This window comes from Girardinichthys multiradiatus, chromosome Y (genome assembly GCF_021462225.1).
Source record: "Girardinichthys multiradiatus isolate DD_20200921_A chromosome Y, DD_fGirMul_XY1, whole genome shotgun sequence".
Taxonomy (NCBI): Eukaryota; Metazoa; Chordata; class Actinopteri; order Cyprinodontiformes; family Goodeidae; genus Girardinichthys; species Girardinichthys multiradiatus.
The window spans coordinates 33,783,818-33,806,004 of NC_061818.1; the positions used below are offsets into that span (position 1 = coordinate 33,783,818).

The 22,187-nt window shown below is 37.9% G+C and overlaps 1 protein-coding gene across 4 annotated transcripts in view; it reads right to left on the reverse strand.

The window, feature by feature from the left end:
• Positions 1-6,440: 6,440 nt before the first annotated feature.
• LOC124863703 (acid-sensing ion channel 2-like) overlaps positions 6,441-22,187 on the reverse strand; it is a 597,324-nt gene continuing 581,577 nt past the window's right edge. For all 4 annotated transcript variants that reach the window (XM_047358142.1, XM_047358143.1, XM_047358141.1 and 1 more), the window contains 5 exons: positions 13,970-14,123; positions 12,347-12,438; positions 11,097-11,176; positions 8,921-8,989; positions 6,441-6,813 (listed from right to left, as the gene is read on the reverse strand). In XM_047358142.1, the coding sequence (XP_047214098.1) occupies positions 6,712-6,813; positions 8,921-8,989; positions 11,097-11,176; positions 12,347-12,438; positions 13,970-14,123 (497 nt within the window). In that variant the 3' untranslated portion in view covers positions 6,441-6,711. The remainder of the gene's footprint in view (positions 6,814-8,920; positions 8,990-11,096; positions 11,177-12,346; positions 12,439-13,969; positions 14,124-22,187) is intronic.

Genomic DNA, 22,187 nt, shown 5'->3' on the forward strand with positions numbered 1-22,187 from the left:
TAACTCTTTGTTCACGACGGATATCTTCTTCAAACTTCGCCTTTGGACAACATTTCCTCAACAGGTTCAGAGGTTGGGTTTTGGGCAGATTAACAGATTGGTTTAGGATGAAATGATCTAAACGTTTTCATGTTATGAAGTTTGTTTTGTGGAACTCGGCTATTTTGGTGCTAGCATGCTACCTGTAGCACCTAGGCTGGTTCGTGTTCTTTGTATGTTTTAAAGCTAAGATAAACTTTATTTAAAGGGTGGTTTTAACCAGAACATTGCTCATAACGCGCCGTCAGCGCTTATGCATTTTAACCCTGGTATTTTAAAGGTATGTGTTGATTCTGGCGCTAAGCTATCTCTAGCTTAGCACTTTAGCTAGCTTCTTTGTTAGCCCAACGGCCAGCCGGTAAGAACCCGTGTGCTAGCATTAAGGCTAGTCAACAGAAAGGTTGTTAGTTTTCAAGCTAGTGAATAATAGTCCCTGAACATCATTTGCTAGAGTTGATAACTAAGTAAACACCATTAAGCCCCATTTCTCCAGAAAGATTTGTCTCTTTTCCAAAATACTCAATAATATTTCTTCAAATATTATTTTAAAAAATGAAGGCAGCTAATTAGACACCGTTGAGAATTAGTCATCCAGGAGGTTGGTTTTATTCAGCAGATCATTATTTAAAACATTATTTTATTAAAATAATATTTAATCTGATCTTGCATTGTGAAGGGTTGTCTAAAGGTTGCTGATTATTTTCTAAGTTAGTTCCAAAACTAACTTAACTTCACTTCCAGATTCTTCAAGATAATCCTTGGTTCTCAAACATAAACATTGCATGGTAATGTTGCATCACTCTTTTTGGTCATGATTTCTAATCATCTTTAATCAACTTGTTTATATTGTACATAGTCCGTTAGTCTTCATTATTCTTTAATTCTGCTTGGTAGTTTAGTTGGATTGTTTTAGCATAGTAAAGAGTTTGATATATGTTTGACTTTGCGTTGACTTATTTTTGTTAATAAATTCTTGTATTTTAAGAAATTGTGTGAATTCATTCCATGTGTGTGCAGAGTTTATGCTGTTCAATAATGCCTGAGCTCGTCTCACACCTTTCTATTCTGTCCTAATACCATCGCCTTAATGGGGCTGGTATTCACAGGACAACCCTTAACAGACTGGAATATTATTTGGTAAAATATTAATAATAAAATATTAATATTAAATATAAAATAACATTCTCAGATTCATATTTACAACAACCCAATGTCTGCCAGAAAAGGATTGCCAGGCAGACCAATGCATCATGAGCCCAGCCCTATCAGTGAGCCTCACTATGATTCTGCACTAAATCCTGTAACATAGATATTACAACCAGTGCCATAAGGAAGAAGGAAAAAGAAGGAAAAACAAATGTCCGGCTCTGTAGTCAGAAAGAGAGACGTTGTTCACTAAGCTAATGTAGTCCAAGCTGAGGCTCCATGTATTGCCACTGTACTGGCAAATGTAACTATTTAAGGTGGCTCAAGCAGAATATGGCATTTATTTTTATGAGTAGTGAATGTGATGGAAACCAATCAGATGGGAAAATTCAAACAGGAATAGATTTGTACGAGTTCTGAAGACAATCGTTGTTATTGCCACGGTTTTCTTCAGCTTTGCTATCCACAGCAGCATTATCATCACTCAAACGTATTCAGTTGAACCCTTTTTAAATGAAGCCCAACTCAAACGGTTCAGAATCAAAATTGCTTCTTGATCATAGTGTCTATTCATGCCAGCTGGTCAGCTTGAATCTTGTACCTCCTTTGATCTCATTAATCTAAATTCACATAAAGCATAATTTTATTTTACTTCATTACCCAACTGTGTTTATATTGTCACTGTACATTTGTTAATCAAGAGGAATAGCATCATAAAAGACTCCTAGCTGAAGAAGAAATTAACAGGTGATATACAGGGGTTGGACAATGAAACTGAAACACCTGGTTTTAGACCACAATAATTTATTAGTATGGTGTAGGGCCTCCTTTTGCGGCCAATACAGCGTCAATTCGTCTTGGGAATGACATATACAAGTCCTGCACAGTGGTCAGAGGGATTTTAAGCCATTCTTCTTGCAGGATAGTGGCCAGGTCCCTACATGATACTGGTGGAAGAAAACGTTTCCTGACTCGCTCCTCCAAAACACCCCAAAGTGGCTCAATAATATTTAGATCTGGTGACTGTGCAGGCCATGGGAGATGTTCAAGTTCACTTTCATGTTCATCAAACCAATCTTTCAACAGTCTTGCTGTGTGTATTGGTGCATTGTCATCCTGATACACGGCACCGCCTTCAGGATACAATGTTTGAACCATTGGATGCACATGGTCCTCAAAAATGGTTCGGTAGTCCTTGGCAGTGACGCGCCCATCTAGCACAAGTATTGGACCAAGGGAATGCCATGATATGGCGGCCCAAACCATCACTGATCCACCCCCATGCTTTACTCTGGGCATGCAACAGTCTGGGTGGTACGCTTCTTTGGGGCTTCTCCAGACCGTAATTATCCCGGATGTGGGAAAAACAGTAAAGGTGGACTCATCAGAGAACAATACATGTTTCACATTGTCCACAGCCCAAGATTTGCGCTCCTTGCACCATTGAAACCGACGTTTGGCATTGGCATGAGTGACCAAAGATTTGGCTATAGCAGCCCGGCCGTGTATATTGACCCTGTGGAGCTCCCGACGGACCGTTCTGGTGGAAACAGGAGAGTTGAGGTGCACATTTAATTCTGCTGTGATTTGGGCAGCCGTGGTTTTATGTTTTTTGGATACAATCCGGGTTAGCACCCGAACATCCCTTTCAGACAGCTTCCTCTTGCGTCCACAGTTAATCCTGTTGGATGTGGTTCGTCCTTCTTGGTGGTATGCTGACATTACCCTGGATACTGTGGCTCTTGATACATCACAAAGACTTCCTGTCTTGGTCACAGATGCGCCAGCAAGACGTGCACCAACAATTTGTCCTCTTTTGAACTCTGGTATGTCACCCATAATGTTGTGTGCGTTTTAATATTTTGAGCAAAACTGTGCTCTTACCCTGCTAATTGAACCTTCACACTCTGCTCTTACTGGTGCAATGTGCAATCAATGAAGACTGGCTACCAGGCTGGTTCAATTTAGCCATGAAACCTCCCACACTAAAATGACAGGTGGTTCAGTTTCATTGTCCAACCCCTGTAGGTACACAGACAAAGAACCCTTTTTGAAATGGATCTTGAGGCACTTTTACTTGCACTGTGTCAGGTACAATGACTGGACTGAAAATGAGTGAAGGAAGAAAATTTGAATATACCATCTGAAAACCTACAGAATTATTAATCAAGACCACTGTCAAAGATTTCAAGAAAGTCTGTCTCCATAGCCACAAACTATAAAAACTGCAATATTGTATAATTTTTGCAAAATGCTTAACTAACCTCAGAAAACTTTGTACTGTCACATTCCCAGTAAAACAATCACTCCATCTTTGGCTTCTTCTAATCAGCGCCTTTGTTCCACAGAACTCATTAAAACACAATCCCCACCATGCTGTTCCTTTTAAACACTACTGGTTGCACAAAAATCCAAATTTATCACATCTTTCTAAAACATGAACCTTTTGCAAAAAAGAAAAAACATTTTATTTGTCCTAACTTTTAAATTACAAACTTTGTCTATTTCTATACTTTAAAAACCATCTATTTACTGCTCATAGGATACAAAACTAAATCATGAAACACTTAAAAAGACCAGGAAATCTGATTGCATTTTCGCTACAATAGTCTCCAACACCTATGCATCTCTGCTATGGATAAATCCCCTCCCCACTGAGGTAATCAGTGGATTGTCAATAAGTTGCTGATAAGCTATCCCTGATCTGCAGACAATTTCGGACGGATAAATATCGGCTAAATTAACCGAGATTGAAGTGAGGCTGAGCCCCAACCTCTAACAGGAGTCCCCAGAGATGTGTGGAATTTCATTTTGTGCAAACAAGAATGATACATTTTACATAATGGTTACCTTTAACAATAAAGATGATGATATGCACTGAATTTAAACTAAATGCAAAGCCCCCAAGAGGATTATTTCCCCCACATCATTATATTGAGTGGTTTGCAAACATATTTATACTGTTCGATCATTGCCACATTTAGTTACATTTCAACCAGGAACAACATTTATTATAATATGTGACAGACCAACAAATAGTATTACATAACTGGGAAGTAAAAATAGAAGGATACATGTATGTGGTGTGGACTGGTATTTAACCCCTCTGCGCAGAGGACCATGTCTTCATCCGTTAGAAATTGTGCCATGGTAATTGCATTTTATTATGTTGTTTTATAATCTAACCCTGCTTTAAACTTCTTGGGAATCAATGGTAATGCTGTTTTTCCACTACAGTTCTCCAAAAATCCTCTGAGGCCTTCACACAATCATCTGGATTTAAACTGAGATTAAATTACATATAAGTGGATTTTTTGTTGTTGTAATTATGCAACTTCTTCTCTCAGTGGGTCAGACGTGCAAGAGTGGTGGGTTGACCTTTACCCCAACCCCTGCCTTATTCCCATCAGGAAACAGAGACAGTCAGAAGATGTTTATGTTCCAGCTTGATGTGTGAAAGGAGTTTATGACCCAAACGAATGGTGGACTTATATTTGGCAGGCAGTTTAAGCTTTTGTGTTCTCATCTTTCACTATTATCACAAAGGTAAGAGGCTCAAAGCAGTGTCATCAGTAAATCTATTAAATGTCTTTGTAGTTAAATTAATAAGCTTGTCTTTAGTTTGTGTTATAACCACAAAAACACAAATGACTGTAAAACATTTTTTTAATTGAATCATTTCACACTAAAAAGACACACTGTATGCTGCATCACACAATGAGAAAATGCTTTCCTGCAGTAACAACAGAAGTCAAAGAAGTGAGAGGAAACAGCCAGTGTTGTTGCCACCGCGAGCAGCATCAGTCTCACATTCCCTCAGGCTGGGAGAGGACCGTGTTCGTCAGAAGCCACAACATGGGAAAGTACACAGAGACAGCAGGCTACGCCACACAGATGAGAAATCATAATTCAAACCATCTCACAAAACTTGACATACACTTGAATTCATTCCTACCTGCAATGCACATTATTTTGATGACGGTGACCATGCTGGGATGATGATGGACTGGAGATAGAAAATTCAGATACATGGAATCTTCTCAAGAGTCTCAAAGAAGCTTTTGGTGTAGAGCCATTTATATGTCTGAAGGATATCTGATGCTCTTAGCAGAGTGTTACCATCATTTTTACACATTCAGCTAATCCAAAATGCTACTGGTTGATACAAAATATACTGAGAACTGCAGACTGAGCAGAACCGTCAAAGATCAACTTCTTGACCTGGAGTCAACGTTTCATCAAAGCCCTTTTTGATCTCCATCACATATGTTTGCTGGGTACCCATTTCATAAGGAAAAAATACAAACTGTTATTTACAGTTTACACAACAAATTCACTTGATTAAATCATAATGCCTTCTTATGTTGCTTCTGTTGTACTTTTATATTAGTAAAAATGGTCAAGTCTGTGATTTTATTTTTTTGGTTGATGAGAAAGGTAAATTAACATATGATAAAATAATAATAACCACCAAAAACATTTCCCAGACACTCTGTTAATAAAATAAGGCCCAACCAACCCCATGTCGTGTATCTAACTCCTTGCTTGGCAAGCTAATAATTTAAACACTGTGTCACTTAGCTAAGTGCTCTGGTAAAGTGCAGGGGCAGAGAGTCGGTATTTCGCAGTTAAGGTTTCGCGTACCTTCAATGAGGTGTGAAAATAAAAAACCCCTCAAAAACCACAGGAGTCACACACCTAACCTACCATCTGTTAAACCAATTAACCTGAAAACAGCAAGTGAAAGAAACACAAAATGGGCAGAAAAATATTCATATCTGACTGTTTTTTGTTGGGGAAAAAGCAAAACCTATATTTTCTTCTCAACGCTATGCCTACATATATGTCTTACACCCTTATTATTTTTAAATAACAAATGATCAATTGCTTGTGATTGGTGACTTCTTTGACAACCATCTGTTCAGTCTGTACATTCAAAGATTGATACTTTACCTGGGCCCTTTGCACAGGCTTTTCCTGCAGGTAGAAAGACAAAATGGCACACACGTACAGTAATGATGCAAGTCCAGCGTATGTATCAGCAAAGAGAGCAAGATAGATCAACACATGCAGTTTGGAGAACAGTTTTAACAGCTATTTTGGCAGTGAGCAACATAACAACATTTTTTTAATTTTTACATAGATATACTGCAGAAGAATTAGACCCCTTAATGGGGACGTTTCCCACGCAGTCTCTGATATTCTTTGTGCATATATGTGGAAACTGCAGGGAAGGGCTGGCACAGCTGAGGCTCCCCATCCCTTACAACAGCCCAGAGTGCCAGAAAAAGCTGAAAAATACAGCTGACAGCTCCTTAATCCCCATTAGTGCCTCAGACACAGGGCAGTGGCAGAGCACAACACTGTCCTTAGACCAATTCCCGCTCGAGTCCTTGCCTCCTCCCTGCCCTGCATTAAAGGTTTTTGCAGAATGCTACAATAAGGATCTGTAGCAAAACGTGGTGGAGGCAGACTTTACTTCGCTCTTGTATATGCATGGCTTTGAGGGGAAGGAAGGGGGGGGCTTCAACAGGCAATTTCCTCCAGGGTGCCCAGCGTTGTCTGAAGGGGGACCGTCACCGTGTGGCTGATGGATTCTGAGTGGTTTGCCACCGGGTCACAGGAACTCTGAGAAGAAAAAATGAAAAGACTTTGAAAGCTATTGAGCCCAAGCAGGAACACACATGCAAGCACAGCACCTTGTAGTTTGTATAAAAAAGTGGAGGTTTTAATACAAGAAATAAAGCTTCAGCAGCTCTATTCAGCATTTCTGTTACAATGAGTGGTGAGTAAAAGTTAGAATATAGAAAAAGTAGTGATAAGTGGCAAGATGAGCAATCGAAAAGTTTGCAAAAAAAGTTCCAAGATTTTTTTTGTTAGGCTCTGCCATGCACATTTGTCTATTTTTGGCATGTTTCTACTTCAGTCACTCTATGGAGGCTACATCTGCTTAGTTGTTTAGTTGTTTATGCTGATATTTAGTCCTCTGCCAAGCCAATACATCACGATTTGAAGCCGGACACCTGCAGAGATCCTGACATTTCCGAGAGTGGTAAAACAGCTTAATTTCAGGCTGGGTAGGGCTCATTTTTCTGGTCAATCGTTGCAGTTCTGGTGTCTGTTCATAGTTCTCCTTTTTTGCGAAAAAGATGAAGACAGAAAAGTAAAAAAAAATAATTCCCTTAGATTGATTATTTGGATAAATTATGACACTGATTAAATATTAAACATTAATATAATATAAAGTAGCTTTAAGTGAACAGAAATAATGATTTTCAATTTTAGGCTTGTGTTTTATGGGTGACAGGAAGAATTTCACAGGAACATGTCTGTTTATTCAGATTTAGGGTATTATTTTGCAAACAAAAAAAAAACATCTAAAATGTAAAAACCTAAACCTTGTGATAAGGTCTAGGGGTGTTCTAAAGAAATGACAAAATACTAAAGAAATATTTAATTCTCTTTTCATTAAATAAAAGCTTATACTCATGAAGAATTACAAAAAACCTCTTATTTTTCCTGTGCACTACAAAACAATGAGATAAATGCACTCATGTCATTATTAAAAAGGAGAAGTACACAATCTGTACCTCAGACCTAAAAAATAATACACACAGCCATAACTATGTCATATGTGTCATATTTCCTGAGAAAGAAATAAAGATCGAGTAATTATGCGAGAGTGCTAGGGATGCCTCCAAAATCAAACAAAAGGTCCTTAACAAAAAGTCAGACAGTGTAGATTCTTTCTGTAACTCTTCTGATCTTCTCTGTATTATTTGCACTGTTGTTGCTTAATTTGAAAAACCAAGACAGGAAACATATTCAAAAGGCTGTGTGTTACTACAAATGTTTATTTTGCCTAAACAGTGTCATTTCCAGCTGCCTTAAGCAAAGCACAAAATCTGAATCATCTGCAATGACCTCTTGTTTGTGTTATTATTGAAATATGTTGTAAGTTCTCAGTTTTGAATTTTTTTCCACCTGCTAAGCCTTCACACCAGCTCAGAGACATGGAAAACACTCTGAATACCGTTCTCTGTCCTTGAAAAGAAATACTCCTACCTCCCTTCTCGCAGTCACCGTTTGTTTGGCCAAACATGGCAGACTAACATACAACTCTGTCACCCATGTTGAAACAAAATTTTTTTTTCTTGTATTTTCTTTTAAAAAAACGTCCAGTTAATTCTTCCTGTTGATTTTAGTGATGCAACAAATGCTGTAGCTGATCCAGAACGCTGCTGCCCACATCCTCACTAAAACTAAGTAGAGCACATCACCCCAGTTCTAAAGTCCTTAAACTGACTCCCTGTGTTGCAGAATATACTTGCCTTTGCCTGTTCTTTTTAAATTATTAAGTGAAACATCATTCATTTCAGTCTATAGTCCAACTATTCTTTACTTTATTATTCCACTGCAATGTACTTTATGTTTTTTTTCATAATGTAAAGTACCTTAGATTGTCTTGTTGCTGAGATGTGCTATACAAATAAACCTGCCTTGCCTGGTTTCATTATATGCATCTTTTCAGGATTACAGGGATGATTTTCATGTTCCAAGCAGAACAATATTAAGCTGATGTGTTAGTATAGGAACACCGTTTCCTCATTTCCTGTGCTACTGTTCTACATGCTTTTGCAAAGATGGATATAACAAAGTTTGAATACCCAGAGGAAGTAAATGGCAGATAATCAACATTCTAAAGAACTTGAAATGAATATGTAGAAGTTTTTACCACTTCCTCTGCATGACTCTCATCTTCTTCCTCTCTACTCAGTAAGTCCAGTAATCTGTCTTTCACCACCTGTAGATTAGAGAGTAAAATAGAGAGCTCTCATTATGTTTGTAGCAAAAAACATCTTTCAAACAGTTCTTATTATTACTAAGTGCAGAGAGAAATTTGACTGCAGTCAATATGAACATAGATGGTATATAGAGCAAGAAAACATTCCAATATGATTCAGCGTAAAAGGTCTTAAGATTAGTTTTTGAGCACCAGAACTTGGTGATTCGAGGGTTTAAAATACCAATGACTCAATTGTGCCATCAGCAAAAACTATCTTTACAAATACCTTCTCTTTGAATTTTTGAAACCTCAAAAAATTGAAGACCATTATGTGCTTTTTGGAAAAATGTGCTTCTGAAAGCAACACAAGAGCCTTAAGAAGAAGCATTCAGTTAAGAAAAGGTAATAGAAATTCAAATTCCACGGCCCGTTGTCTTATTCAACTCTAAAATTATTTTGTGCTTATAGCATGAGTGACACTGACTATTGTTTCAGCTGGTTTTGTGGTTGGTGCTTTAGCTCTTCACAGAAGAAAAAGAAAGACAAATCATTGAAATAGGATGGTACAAAAGATCCTGGTATGTTTAAATCCTAACTAAAGTTTTAAAGACATATGCTATTGAAATTGCAAATACATCACTTTTTGTATTAAGTGGCATACTGAAGCCAACACCACCTGGACATGATTCTTAATGCACTTTAACTTGGATTTCTGCAGGTTATTTTAAAAACACATTCTTAGATTTGCAAATATTGAAGGTTTCTTATGAATAGGACTGAAAAGAAGGGTTTCATTAGTGAAAATATTGTTATTATTCACATCTAAAAATGAAAAAAGCTTTCAAATGAGCTATAGTTAATTGTAAACCTAAATTTGATTACCGAGTATTTAAAACCTTTAATGTGAAGTGGTTACATGCCTTAAAGTACAAAACAAAAAACAATCATTTATTGATTATTATGGCTGAACTACATGATTTCTTATTTGTAGAGTTTGCAAGAATTTATCAGATCCCCACAGTAAAACATCTTGGTCAATTCATTCTTGGCTATTTATGAATCAGCTGCAAGTGAGGTCCACAACGTTACATCTTGGTCAATCCAGCTGTGCCCTGAACGGTCCATCACTAGAAGTGTGAAATCCATACCATAGTCCAGGGATACGTGGATGGTACAGAGAGTTGATCACTCATTCCTGGCTCAGCTGTGTCAAAGGTTTGTAATCATAGTACATTTAATCTGTTTTGTGTAAAATTTGTGTAAGAGATGTTTGTTTTTTTTACGCACGGTGGAGGCCCCGTCACCTTGAACCAGTTTACTTATCTGGCAGAGCTTTCCCCTCAATATTAGTAACTTGATCCAGCTGTGATCCATCCATATGTACAACAACTTACCATTATACTACCACCCAGTTCATAGTATAATGTTTTGAAAGGTTTGGTTAGTTTTATGCCAGAGGGAACGGGATACACACCTTTCAGAATGTTACACATTTCAACAATCCTCAGCATAAACCCCCAGACGTCTTGGAGTTCATTAAGATGTCAGGTTTTGGAATAATTTTGGTAAGCCACTCCTGGGAAGGGTTACTACTAGCCCATTTCTTTCCCAATTTGTGGATAATGGCTCTCACTGTGGTTTGCTAGAATCCCAAAGCCTTAGAAATGCCCTTGAAATTCTTTCCAGACTAATAGACCCTGAAGACTTTGTTTTCCATCTGTTCTTGACTTTTGTTAGATGTGTTGCTTTTTGAGATCTTTTAGCCTACTTCATGTTGTCAGACACGTTCTATTACGAGATTTTCCGATTCTACACATTTGATGTACATGAATGTACATGAAATTTATTTCATGACCTGAAATATTAAATTGTGACAAAAAAAACAAAAACAGAAGCAAAGGGGCAAATATTTTGTTTTTCGGCGCTGTATAGAAATCATTATTATTTTAATGTAATACTGATTCCTCAATGGAAGGGAACAGTTTTGCTTTAAGATATTATAAAATGTGATCCTTTATGAACATGAATATTACTTCATGTAGCTTAATTTCAATTTCTTTTCTGAAAATACCTTTCTGCAAAAACACGTAGAAGTATAAAATATAAAAACTGGTATGACACTGACCTCGTAAGCATAATCAAAAAGTTCTAAGATGGTGAGGATGCTTGCTCCGATGAACAAACCCATCTGTCCTCCAATATCACCTGTAGAAAGATACAAGCGCAGTCACAAAAAAGGAGAAACATATGAATCTAGGAACCCTTTTATCCTGGATGGACAGTAATTTTACAGCCAACAATAAGACGCTTCTAAAATCCCTGCAGCACTTGGCCCCAGATGACAAGATCATTGCAACAAATAGAACAATGTATTACTTTTGTTTGTTGATTTAACTTGCTGCTTGTTAACTAGCGCTTCTATCAAGCAGGCAGAGGAAGGCTGCTAAATAAACCAAACAAAACACTATCAGTATTTTTGCCCTGGGAGAGATGAGTACAAAGGTCTTAAATAGAGACTTGGTGGTCCCAAAATGAATCACGCTGCATTTCTTTGTTTTGTTTTTTTGGTACCTCCTTTACCTTTTTCTATCACTGCTTATCCTTGGAGTCCAGATTTCTGTAGTTATTTCCTAAACACTTAACATTTCCTACCCCTTTACCAAAACTTCCTGACAATTTTAAGTAGCACCAAGGAGAAGAGCTTATAGAACTAGGCATATTATTTATTTCTTTTGAGGTGTATCTATTGGCAAAATTTATTAGATTTTACTGTACACTTACGTTATGGCTAAGTGTGTACCTCAGTTTTGGCTCATAACATGTTCGATGCAACAGAAACAAGGAATAATGTCAAATTTTTTCCTTTAGTACTTCATCTGTGCCTGATATATTATTCATCTGGCTTGGTCTACCTTCATCACAGTTTTACAGAAATGCATGTATTGTGAACAGATGGTGAACATGGTGTTTAATCTAAAAATATTGCTATCTTGTTCACTGTTTGAGTGAATGAAGACCTTGTCTTGTTTGAGAATCTTATGAGCTTTTTCTTCTGTCATAGACAAAATTGGATCTGCACACCTTTAACATCCACAGAAGGTGATCTAACTCAATGTTCAAAAAAGAAAAAAAAAACAACTGCTATAATAATCTTCCTGTGATTGAAGTGATACAGTTCAATCAACTTAGACCCTTTTCTGTATGGTTTCTCAAATATTATAAATATACTGTCAGCTGGCTTGCTTTCATCCAAAAATGCAACATGACAAGGTGACCCATTCCCATTAAACTTGTCAGATACACATCTATGATTAACACATGAATGAGGGATGAAACCTTGTTTGGAAAAAATGAAGGCCAAACAGGCAGACATACCCAGCAACCCTGCCACCTCATAAGCTTTTTTCTGCTCGATGGTCTCGTAGTTCAGAGCTTCAAAGAACACATCCAACACCAAGATGTTGTCTCTGCAAAAGGTGAAAAATGGTCAGATTTTTTCTAAGGAATCCCAGGTTAGGTCATCAGTTGGCAGGAAACACAATTATTAACAGTTTCCAACTGTGTGGGTGGAGAATTTGCTTGTAGCAACAGCTCAGCTTAACAGACAGTTAAAGCCCCCTGATGCTTAGTCTTATGTATGTTGTACCATAATAGAAACAACAGAGGAGCAGGTTCAATTGACATACAATGCTTTGCAAATGTTTTCAAGGCCATTTAACTTTTTTTTCCCCTTTTTGCCATTTTCCAATCACACACTTTAATATATTTTGAGATTTTTTGTCTTTTTTTTTTTTTTTTACAAATAAAAATCAAAAGGTGTGGTGCGCTTCCATTCAGCTCCCTTTACTCAAATATACTTAAATAAAATCCAGTGCAACCAATTGTCTTCAGAAGTCAACTGATTATTATACCTGTGTGTCTCCACTGGTTTGTAATTTAATCTCAGTAGAAATCCCACTGTTCTATGAGGGCCTCAGAGGTTTGTATGAGAACATTCGCAAACAAACAGCCTCATGGAGACCAAGGTCAGGTGTGAAGATGAGAAGTGGTTTAAAGCAGGATCAAAGTTTAAATATCATCCTGAACTTTGGTTATCTCACAAAGCGCTGTTCAATCCATCGTCAGAAAATACAAAGAGTACAGTAGAGCTGCAAACCCGACAGGGCCTGGCCTGTCCACCTAAAGCATACTTGCTATACATGTCAGAATGGCTCAATGAAAGTCCGGAGCTAAATCAAATTAAGAATCTGTAACAAGGCTTCAAAATTGATGTTCACAAACTCTCCGTCCAGTTTTACTTATCTTTCAAATAAGAATAAGCCAAAAATGTAAGCAGTAATTGTAGTGAAAGGTGGTTCTACAAAGTAATAACTAAGAAAGGATGAAAAGAAATGCAAAACATACTTTTCAAGTCTTGATAACAATTAAAAGAAAACATGTTATCCTATTCCCTATAATTTACTTTGATGCCCTCACTGTGTTGGGTATCACAACCAAGCAAAATATATTCAATTTTATGGTCGTAACATGAACAGATTTGATATCTATGAATAGTTTTGCAAGATGCTTTAGTCTGACTCAGTTTTACACCATCACCCATTTTACATCAGACATTCTGAAAACAAAAATCTGTGTATGAATATGCTAAAATAATAAATAATAATCTGAACTGTTTTGCCTATATGCATACGCAGTGTCTCTCAGATTCATTAAGGTCGATAATTGTAATAGCTGTAATCAAAACAAGTGTTAGATTTAATGAGCAATAACAACATTTATAAGATGCTTTTTATTGCATGCATTTATTTATTTTTAATATTTCAAAGAGAGTCAACTTGTTTATTCGCAAATTGTTTAGTTTTAGACATAAATAGTCAGAAAACCAGAAATTATTCGTCATTTGTTACTTACTTACACATTACTTAAGCCCATCACTAACACCACAGACACGTTGTACAGTTCTTACTGCTGACTTATCGATAGAAAAATACTACTCACAATATATACTTCTCTGACTTGTTGAACTTCTTCTGCAGGTAGCGCGCTGAGGTCTTGCTGGGGATTTTGACCATGGATAGCTCCTTGCTGTAGCGCGTCATGTTGCATGGTGTCCTGCACATGCAGCTGCTGCTCTCCACAGCCGACAGTTTAGCTTTGGATAGGAATGGTAATGGTGATGCAGAGGAGCAGAAATTTGGGTGATGAAAATGAAACGAATTGTAGATGGATGGGATGAAGTTGACAGATGGGGAAATATTTTAGACGCATAGTCAGTCTTTTCCATTCAATATTTTGACACATCCACCTTAAAAGGCGGTAACTGTCCGAGTTTCATCACATTATTAATTAGTATTTGGAGCTTCAGATGGAGTCATAAATATTGTGCTGACTGTGCAAATTTCATTATCGCCTTCTACTCTCCAGACATTTCAAAAAAGTGAAAAACACAACTCTTTTATTTTAAGGTCCTTGGCCAAGATTTGGTAATAAAGTCTACTAAAAAAGGGGCAAATGGAAGGTCGTTTGCAAATCAAACAATGAAAACATTAATTCATCATTATGTGAAAAGCTCAATTGTCAACAGAGACCGTATAGAGAACATGACGTAAATGTGACATTTTTTAAATTATATTGTATTTCAGTAAGATATGAGATACTCAAGAGACAAGATAGGAGGATTTCTAAAATAAAATTAAAATGTTAGTTTAGTTTGAGGAAACAATAAAGATAGTCTCTAGTCTGTAATAATCAACTGAGTACCACACTATTTGACTTCATGTTATTGAAAAGCTTTGAACTTGAAGTTAGATATCTAGAGAAGACAGTCAGGGCTGTTTGTCATAATATTCTGACATTTTACACACAAAGTCATCAATTCACTTCAATTAAAGCCCATCATGGTATCATACAACAGACAATTTGAATAATGAAGTCAAGTCAAGCTTAATTACAGTGGGGGGAAAAAGTCTGATATACTGCCGATTTTGCAGGTTTTCCCCCTTGCAAAGCATGTAGAAGTCTTTAATTTTTATCATAGGTACTCTTCAACTCAGTCATGGAATTTAGAAAAAAAATCCAAAAAAATCACATTGTGGGATTTTTAAGTAATTAATTTGCATTTTATTGCATGACATAAGTATTTGATACATCAGAAAAAGCTAACTAAATATTTGGCACAGAAACGAGAAAAGGTTTGCACACACTGCAGCAGGGATTTTGGACCACTCCTCCTACAGATCTTCTCCAGATCCTTCAGGTTTCGGGGCTGTTGCTGGGCAATACGGACTTTCAGCTCCCTCCAAAGATTTCGATTGGGTTCAGGTCTGGAGACTGGCTAGGCCACTCCAGGACCTTGAGATGCTACTTACGGAGCTACTCCTTAGTTGCCCTGGCTGTGCGCTACGGGTCGTTGTTGTGCTGGACATCAGACCACATAAGTTTCTCCCGTTCCTCCTCTGGATCATCCAGATGGTCACTGGCAAACATCACATTCCCTAATATTCATTGATGCCCCATTAGGTGAGATCTCGCATGGGGCCCCAGTCCGAGGGAGATTGACCGCCATCTTGAACTTCTTCCATTTTCTTATAATTGTTCAACAATTGTTGCCCTCCCAATAAGCTGCTTGGTTATTTTCCTGTAGCCTGTCCCAGCCTTGTGCAGGTCGACTATTTTATCCCTGATGTCCTCACACAGCTCTCTTGTCTTGGCCATTGTGGAGAGGTATGATTTATTTTCATTGATTTTGTGAACAGGTGTCTTTTATACAGTTCAAACAGGTGCAGTTAATACAGGTAATGAGTTGAGAAAAGCAAGGCTTCTTAAGGAAGACTTAACAGGTCTGTGAGAGCCGGGATTCTTACTGGTTGTTAGGTGATCAAATACTTATGTCATGCAATAAAATGCAAATTAATTTCTTAAAAATCACACAATGTGATTTTCTGGATTTTTGTTGAAGAGTACCTATGATAAAAATTAATGACTTCTACATGCTTTGCAAGTGGGAAAACCTGCAAAATTGGCAGTGTATCAAATACTTGTTCTCCCCACTCTATAAAGGACATCAAACAACAACTACTGTTGTTAAACAAATAAAGCAACCAAAATGATCAAAAGTAACACAACAAAAACGCAGACATCCTGCTTAAATACAGTTAAATCCATTGAAAAGAAATTTATTTTAAGCAGAGACTTAAATTGATCTGATCTTTGAGCAAATCTGATTTTCAAAGGCAGTCTCCTCCAGAGCTCAGTGCCACTACAGCAAAGGCTTTCTCACCTCAAGGTCTCTAAGATCAACTGACCAGTAGATCCTAGAGCCCTAGCTGGATTGTAATAGTGAAGAAGATCATAGAAGTAGTGTGATGCCAAGCCATTAAGACTTTTAAAAGTTAGCAATAAAATTTGGAACTGAATTCTGTAAAAAATAGTGAGCCAGTGCAACGTTTCCAGGTTGATGTGATTGTGCCCTTTGCTTTCAGTCAGGAGGTGAGTTGCAGCATTTTGTGCAGCCTGCAGATGCATTAGTGACGCTCGATCAACATCAACATGCAAGGAGTTACACTAGTCCAAGTGTGATGTAATAAATGGTTGGATTACTGTCTCAAACCAGACAGGAGCCATGTTGGCCTTGATTTTACTGAGCTGACAGAGTTAAAAATCTTGTATTGACAACATTGCTAATCTGTTTGTCACATTTAAATGTGTAGCCAAAAACAACCCAGAAGTTCCAGGCAGATGGGTGACAATAGGAATCTGATAATTTATAGAATAATCATGAAATTTATCTAATTGCAGTTATGGGTTTTAATTTTCTTATGTTGCTTTTTAATTTCTTTCTTAGTGGTTTTTATGCTTATAACAGTGATGAACATGATAAACAGATCAGTTTCAGACTAAAGCAGCTTCTTTCAGCCTCTGCCTCTACATGTTCCGAGCATCAGAAAGCCAAGTGGAACTGACATTTCGCTTTTGTATTCCACCTGAATTCAAAGGTCATGCATAAAAAAAAAGCCAGAAGGCGAATAAACATGACTGCTCAACACTCCCCCATTTTACACAGCGGCTCAGGTCATGTAAATGTGTGCTTTAGAGCACGGAAGCTCTAATGACAGCGTAAGTCATAGGGTGCATCCCAGAGGGAAAGAATGTAAACCTGCGAACACAAACATGCCCTCGAGCAGCTTCAGTTGAAACAGCTTTCACCGTGACAGCAACACATTTTCGCCACAGAAAGCTGTATTCAGGTCTCTGGTTTGGCAGTTTGAGGAAGAAAAAACATCCTTAGTGGATAGTTATGTGTGATGCCTCCAGCCTACTGTTGGAAAACTCTTCAACAGCGATGAGGGTAATGTTAAGAGACACAAGCCTTCAAATATGGCTCAATCAGAAGTGTCTGCAGCACCAAGGATTGTCACATTGTAGTTTTGGGGTGGACCGAAGCGCAGGCAAGAGCTTGGCAGCAGCATTTCAAGCAGTCTTCAGCTTTATTCAAACAGTTACAAACGTAGCAAAAATCTCAGCAGATTCAAGCACGAGACACTTCAAAACTTACTTGAGTTTACCCTGCAGGACGTAGCAAAAAACTGAACCTTATCAGCAGTTGTGAATGGGAGGAACCAGCAAGGGACAATGAAACAAAACCAACTAATATACTAAGGGAGAACAAAGGCGGGTAATCAAAGGAACTAAGAACCGGCGAGACAAGGAGGCAGAGGGAACAGGTGAAAACAATACATAGATTAAAACATGACGAAGGACTAATAAACAATACCGAAACGAAGCTATAACCAAAGAAGCATGAGAGTAAAGAATAATCAAGAACCTAGAAACTGGAGGGAACATAAGAAACATTACCTGAGAACGAACAAGGAACCCATAAAGCAAACCAGATTACAGAGTAATGAAACCTAACACCATACATACTGAACTGACAGGAAGGGAAGCAGAGAACATGAGGACTAGGATGTAAACAAACAAAATGTAAACAATAAGTAAACACAACCTAACCGGAGGGGCTGGAGAAATAAGATAAACAGAGCACAAATAATAATAATCATAATAATAATAGCAAAATGACAAAGAGAAAACCATACTAATTCAAAACTAAGAAAGATAACACTAACTAAAGGAGATATGAACGAGGAGGGAGAGAAACACAACCTAACACTCAAAATAACTGAGAAGAAAACATAACACAAAGCCAACAGAGTCCAAAAAGTGACACACCCTGACAAGGATGTTTAAAAACCACTTAGAGTTTTTTACATTTTTGAGAAAATAACTGGTCATTCTTTGAATGGAAAATAAAATGGGTTAATACAGGTCCTTCTCAAAATATTAGCATATTGTGATATAGTTAATTATTTTCCATAATGTCATGATGAAAATTTAACATTCATATATTTTAGATTCATTGCACACTAACTGAAATATTTCAGGTCTTTTATTGTCTTAATACGGATGATTTTGGCATACAGCTCATGAAAACCCAAAATTCCTATCTCACAAAATTAGCATATCATTAAAAGGGTCTCTAAACGAGCTATGAACCTAATCATCTGAATCAACGAGTTAACTCTAAACACCTGCAAAAGATTCCTGAGGCCTTTAAAACTCCCAGCCTGGTTCATCACTCAGAACCCCAATCATGGGTAAGACTGCCGACCTGACTGCTGTCCAGAAGGCCACTATTGACACCCTCAAGCAAGAGGGTAAGGCACAGAAAGAAATTTCCGAACAAATAGGCTGTTCCCAGAGTGCTGTATCAAGGCACCTCAGTGGGAAGTCTGTGGGAAGGAAAAAGTGTGGCAGAAAACGCTGCACAACGAGAAGAGGTGACCGGACCCTGAGGAAGATTGTGGAGAAGGGCCGATTCCAGACCTTGGGGGACCTGCGGAAGCAGTGGACTGAGTCTGGAGTAGAAACATCCAGAGCCACCGTGCACAGGCGTGTGCAGGAAATGGGCTACAGGTGCCGCATTCCCCAGGTCAAGCCACTTTTGAACCAGAAACAGCGGCAGAAGCGCCAGACCTGGGCTACAGAGAAGCAGCACTGGACTGCTGCTCAGTGGTCCAAAGTACTTTTTTCGGATGAAAGCAAATTCTGCATGTCATTTGGAAATCAAGGTGCCAGAGTCTGGAGGAAGACTGGGGAGAAGGAAATGCCAAAATGCCAGAAGTCCAGTGTCAAGTACCCACAGTCAGTGATGGTCTGGGGTGCCGTGTCAGCTGCTGGTGTTGGTCCACTGTGTTTTATCAAGGGCAGGGTCAATGCAGCTAGCTATCAGGAGATTTTGGAACACTTCATGCTTCCATCTGCTGAAAAGCTTTATGGAGATGAAGATTTCATTTTTCAGCACGACCTGGCACCTGCTCACAGTGCTAAAACCACTGGTAAATGGTTTACTGACCATGGTATCACTGTGCTCAATTGGCCTGTCAACTCTCCTGACCTGAACCCCATAGAGAATCTGTGGGATATTGTGAAGAGAACATTGAGAGACTCAAGACCCAACACTCTGGATGAGCTAAAGGCCGCTATCGAAGCATCCCGGGCCTCCATAAGACCTCAGCAGTGCCACAGGCTGATTGCCTCCATGCCACGCCGCATTGAAGCAGTCATTTCTGCAAAAGGATTCCCGACCAAGTATTGAGTGCATAACTGTACATGATTATTTGAAGGTTGACGTTTTTTGTATTAAAAACACTTTTCTTTTATTGGTCGGATGAAATATGCTAATTTTGTGAGATAGGAATTTTGGGTTTTCATGAGCTGTATGCCAAAATCATCCATATTAAGACAATAAAAGACCTGAAATATTTCAGTTAGTGTGCAATGAATCTAAAATATATGAATGTTAAATTTTCATCATGACATTATGGAAAATAATGAACTTTATCACAATATGCTAATATTTTGAGAAGGACCTGTATATGGAAGTAAATATGTGTCACTAGGATTTCAACCTGGAAAGACTTACAAATGAGAGAAACACAGAGATGGCAATTAGACGTGTTTATTAGCTGATGTTTGATTTCTTTTGGCACTTGGACCCCGGTGGAAAACATGGATGCTGATAATGACATGAGCTTGAATAAACATCTCAGGGTTAGAATTAGAGAAGTCTTTCCTCGGGATCCTGATACTGGTGGTGGAGTGGAGGCCTGAGGAGATAAGGGAGTCAAAGGAGCTTGAAGCCTGATGGTGGAGATGGGGTGGAGGAGGGTCGAAGCTCAGCTGAAGAGCAGGAGATTCTGCGTATGAAGGTCTTTTAAAGCAAAGCTTGAAGGGATGTTTGGCTGAAGAGGAATGTGGATCAGGAGCTCATTGGTTGGAGCAGAGAACGTGGTGGAGTAATTAGACGGAGCCGGAGGTGGAGGTGAGTCTTCCAAGTTTAATTTTCATCCAACTCCATTTAAATTATAAAAGCCACTGAGATTTTAATGTTGTATTTTAGTACTTAGTTTTTCAGTGTTAAAATATATTCAGATTACATTTTCAACCTAAAATAAAATTCATTGTCATTATTTCTATGTGTTCAAAATTTTACTTATTTCAACTTCAAGCAAAAAATTCACATCATTATTTCAAAATGATCACATTTTCAATAACTTTTTCGCTTTTAATTTTTAGCGTTTAAAAATTCGTCATGATAAATTCAACATTTCAAAATTCAAATGCAACATTTTCAGTGCCCTGAGATTCAGCTCGCTTATTCCACTGTCTAAAATTCAGGGTCTAAAATTTTGTGTAAGAAAGGCAGGATCCCTGTCGGTCAAAGACATTAGCAAAAGCTGCCAGAGCAGTTAGATCTAACACCCAGCCAATCCCATCATGCTTTGTTAGTCTCGTGACGTGATGCTTGTGGCGCACATGAAGGAAAACCATCTCCAAGGCAGTCAACTATTATGGCAGCTAACTGCAGCTCAACTGTGAGTTTAATGCTTTCATTTGCCCCTGGTGGTCTTGTTTTTGGCACATGAAGTTCCATACAATATCTCACACCTTTATTTATAAGACGGGTTTGGGTAACGTTTAATCATGTAACCTGCAGTGTTGGCATTTTAGTGTTTTTTCAAACTCCCCTGGTGACTTTTATGTTGAGAAGAAAAGCCACTTGTGGCAAATCCAGCGTCTTTGTGGAAAACTGATGGCGATTTTCTAGGATACATTTTAATGCTGCCAGCTGAATTTTCATTAAGTTTGTGCGTTGTATTACTACTGTATCTTATCAAGGAATATTGCATTGGTTGCCTCCTTCTGTTCGGAACACTGTCATATTACAAATCCCGTTTGAATAAGATATATTATATGTGAAGATATAAAGGCCCTAGCGGTCCACATTCTCCTTATGTTCTCCTCTAACATTATCCAAAAGACAACTTCACTGCTAAACTGCAGGTTTACCCGAGGTTATTACACTTTCTAAAAATTGAATGGGAAAAGAACACAGTTTTTCCATGTAAATGTCATTAAACATCAACTTCTCTTGTTATATTTTAAGTTGCAAATTTGTCTTGTGTGTGTATTTTGTGATGACAGGATAGTTAGGATGATATAGTTCAGTCAGCCAGGCACTTTACTTATTAACATCATCTTAAAGACCTCAGAATGGAGGGGGAAGTGACGCCATCAACCATCATTCCAGGTTTAATAATAATTTAATAATAACAGCATTAAAGCGGTCTACCAAAAATTCTTTGATCAAACTCTTGTAGGAGGTGAAATGCACATAGTGCAAGTCTGCCTTGAGCTGAAACACCATCCATCCAGATGGAAATAACCAAGTAAATACTTGTAAGACAACTTCATTTATGGTAAACTCTCTTTTAGACATGAACTCTCATAAGCTCTATATTTGTTTCCCATAAAATCCACTTTTATGTATTGATACAGAATAGCATACTACTTAATTAGTGGTGCTCCATCAAAACCTCACAATGGAAGTCCCTGGGAAAAAAACACATTTATTTACTGTTTGGTACCAGTCTTTCTCTCTGATTTCAAAATTGACTTATCAATAAAGGTAAAAAAAACATTGCTACCTGAGTTTTATTACCAGTATTAGTTACTTGGAGTTAAGCAAAGTATGTTAAAATGATTCAGTGTTTCTTGTGAATTTCCCAACTCATTTGTTATAGGTTATGGTGATGTTGAAAATTAAGTTTGTGTTTCTTCAATTTTCTGGTCTTTTCTTGGTATTTTCATCCAGGGA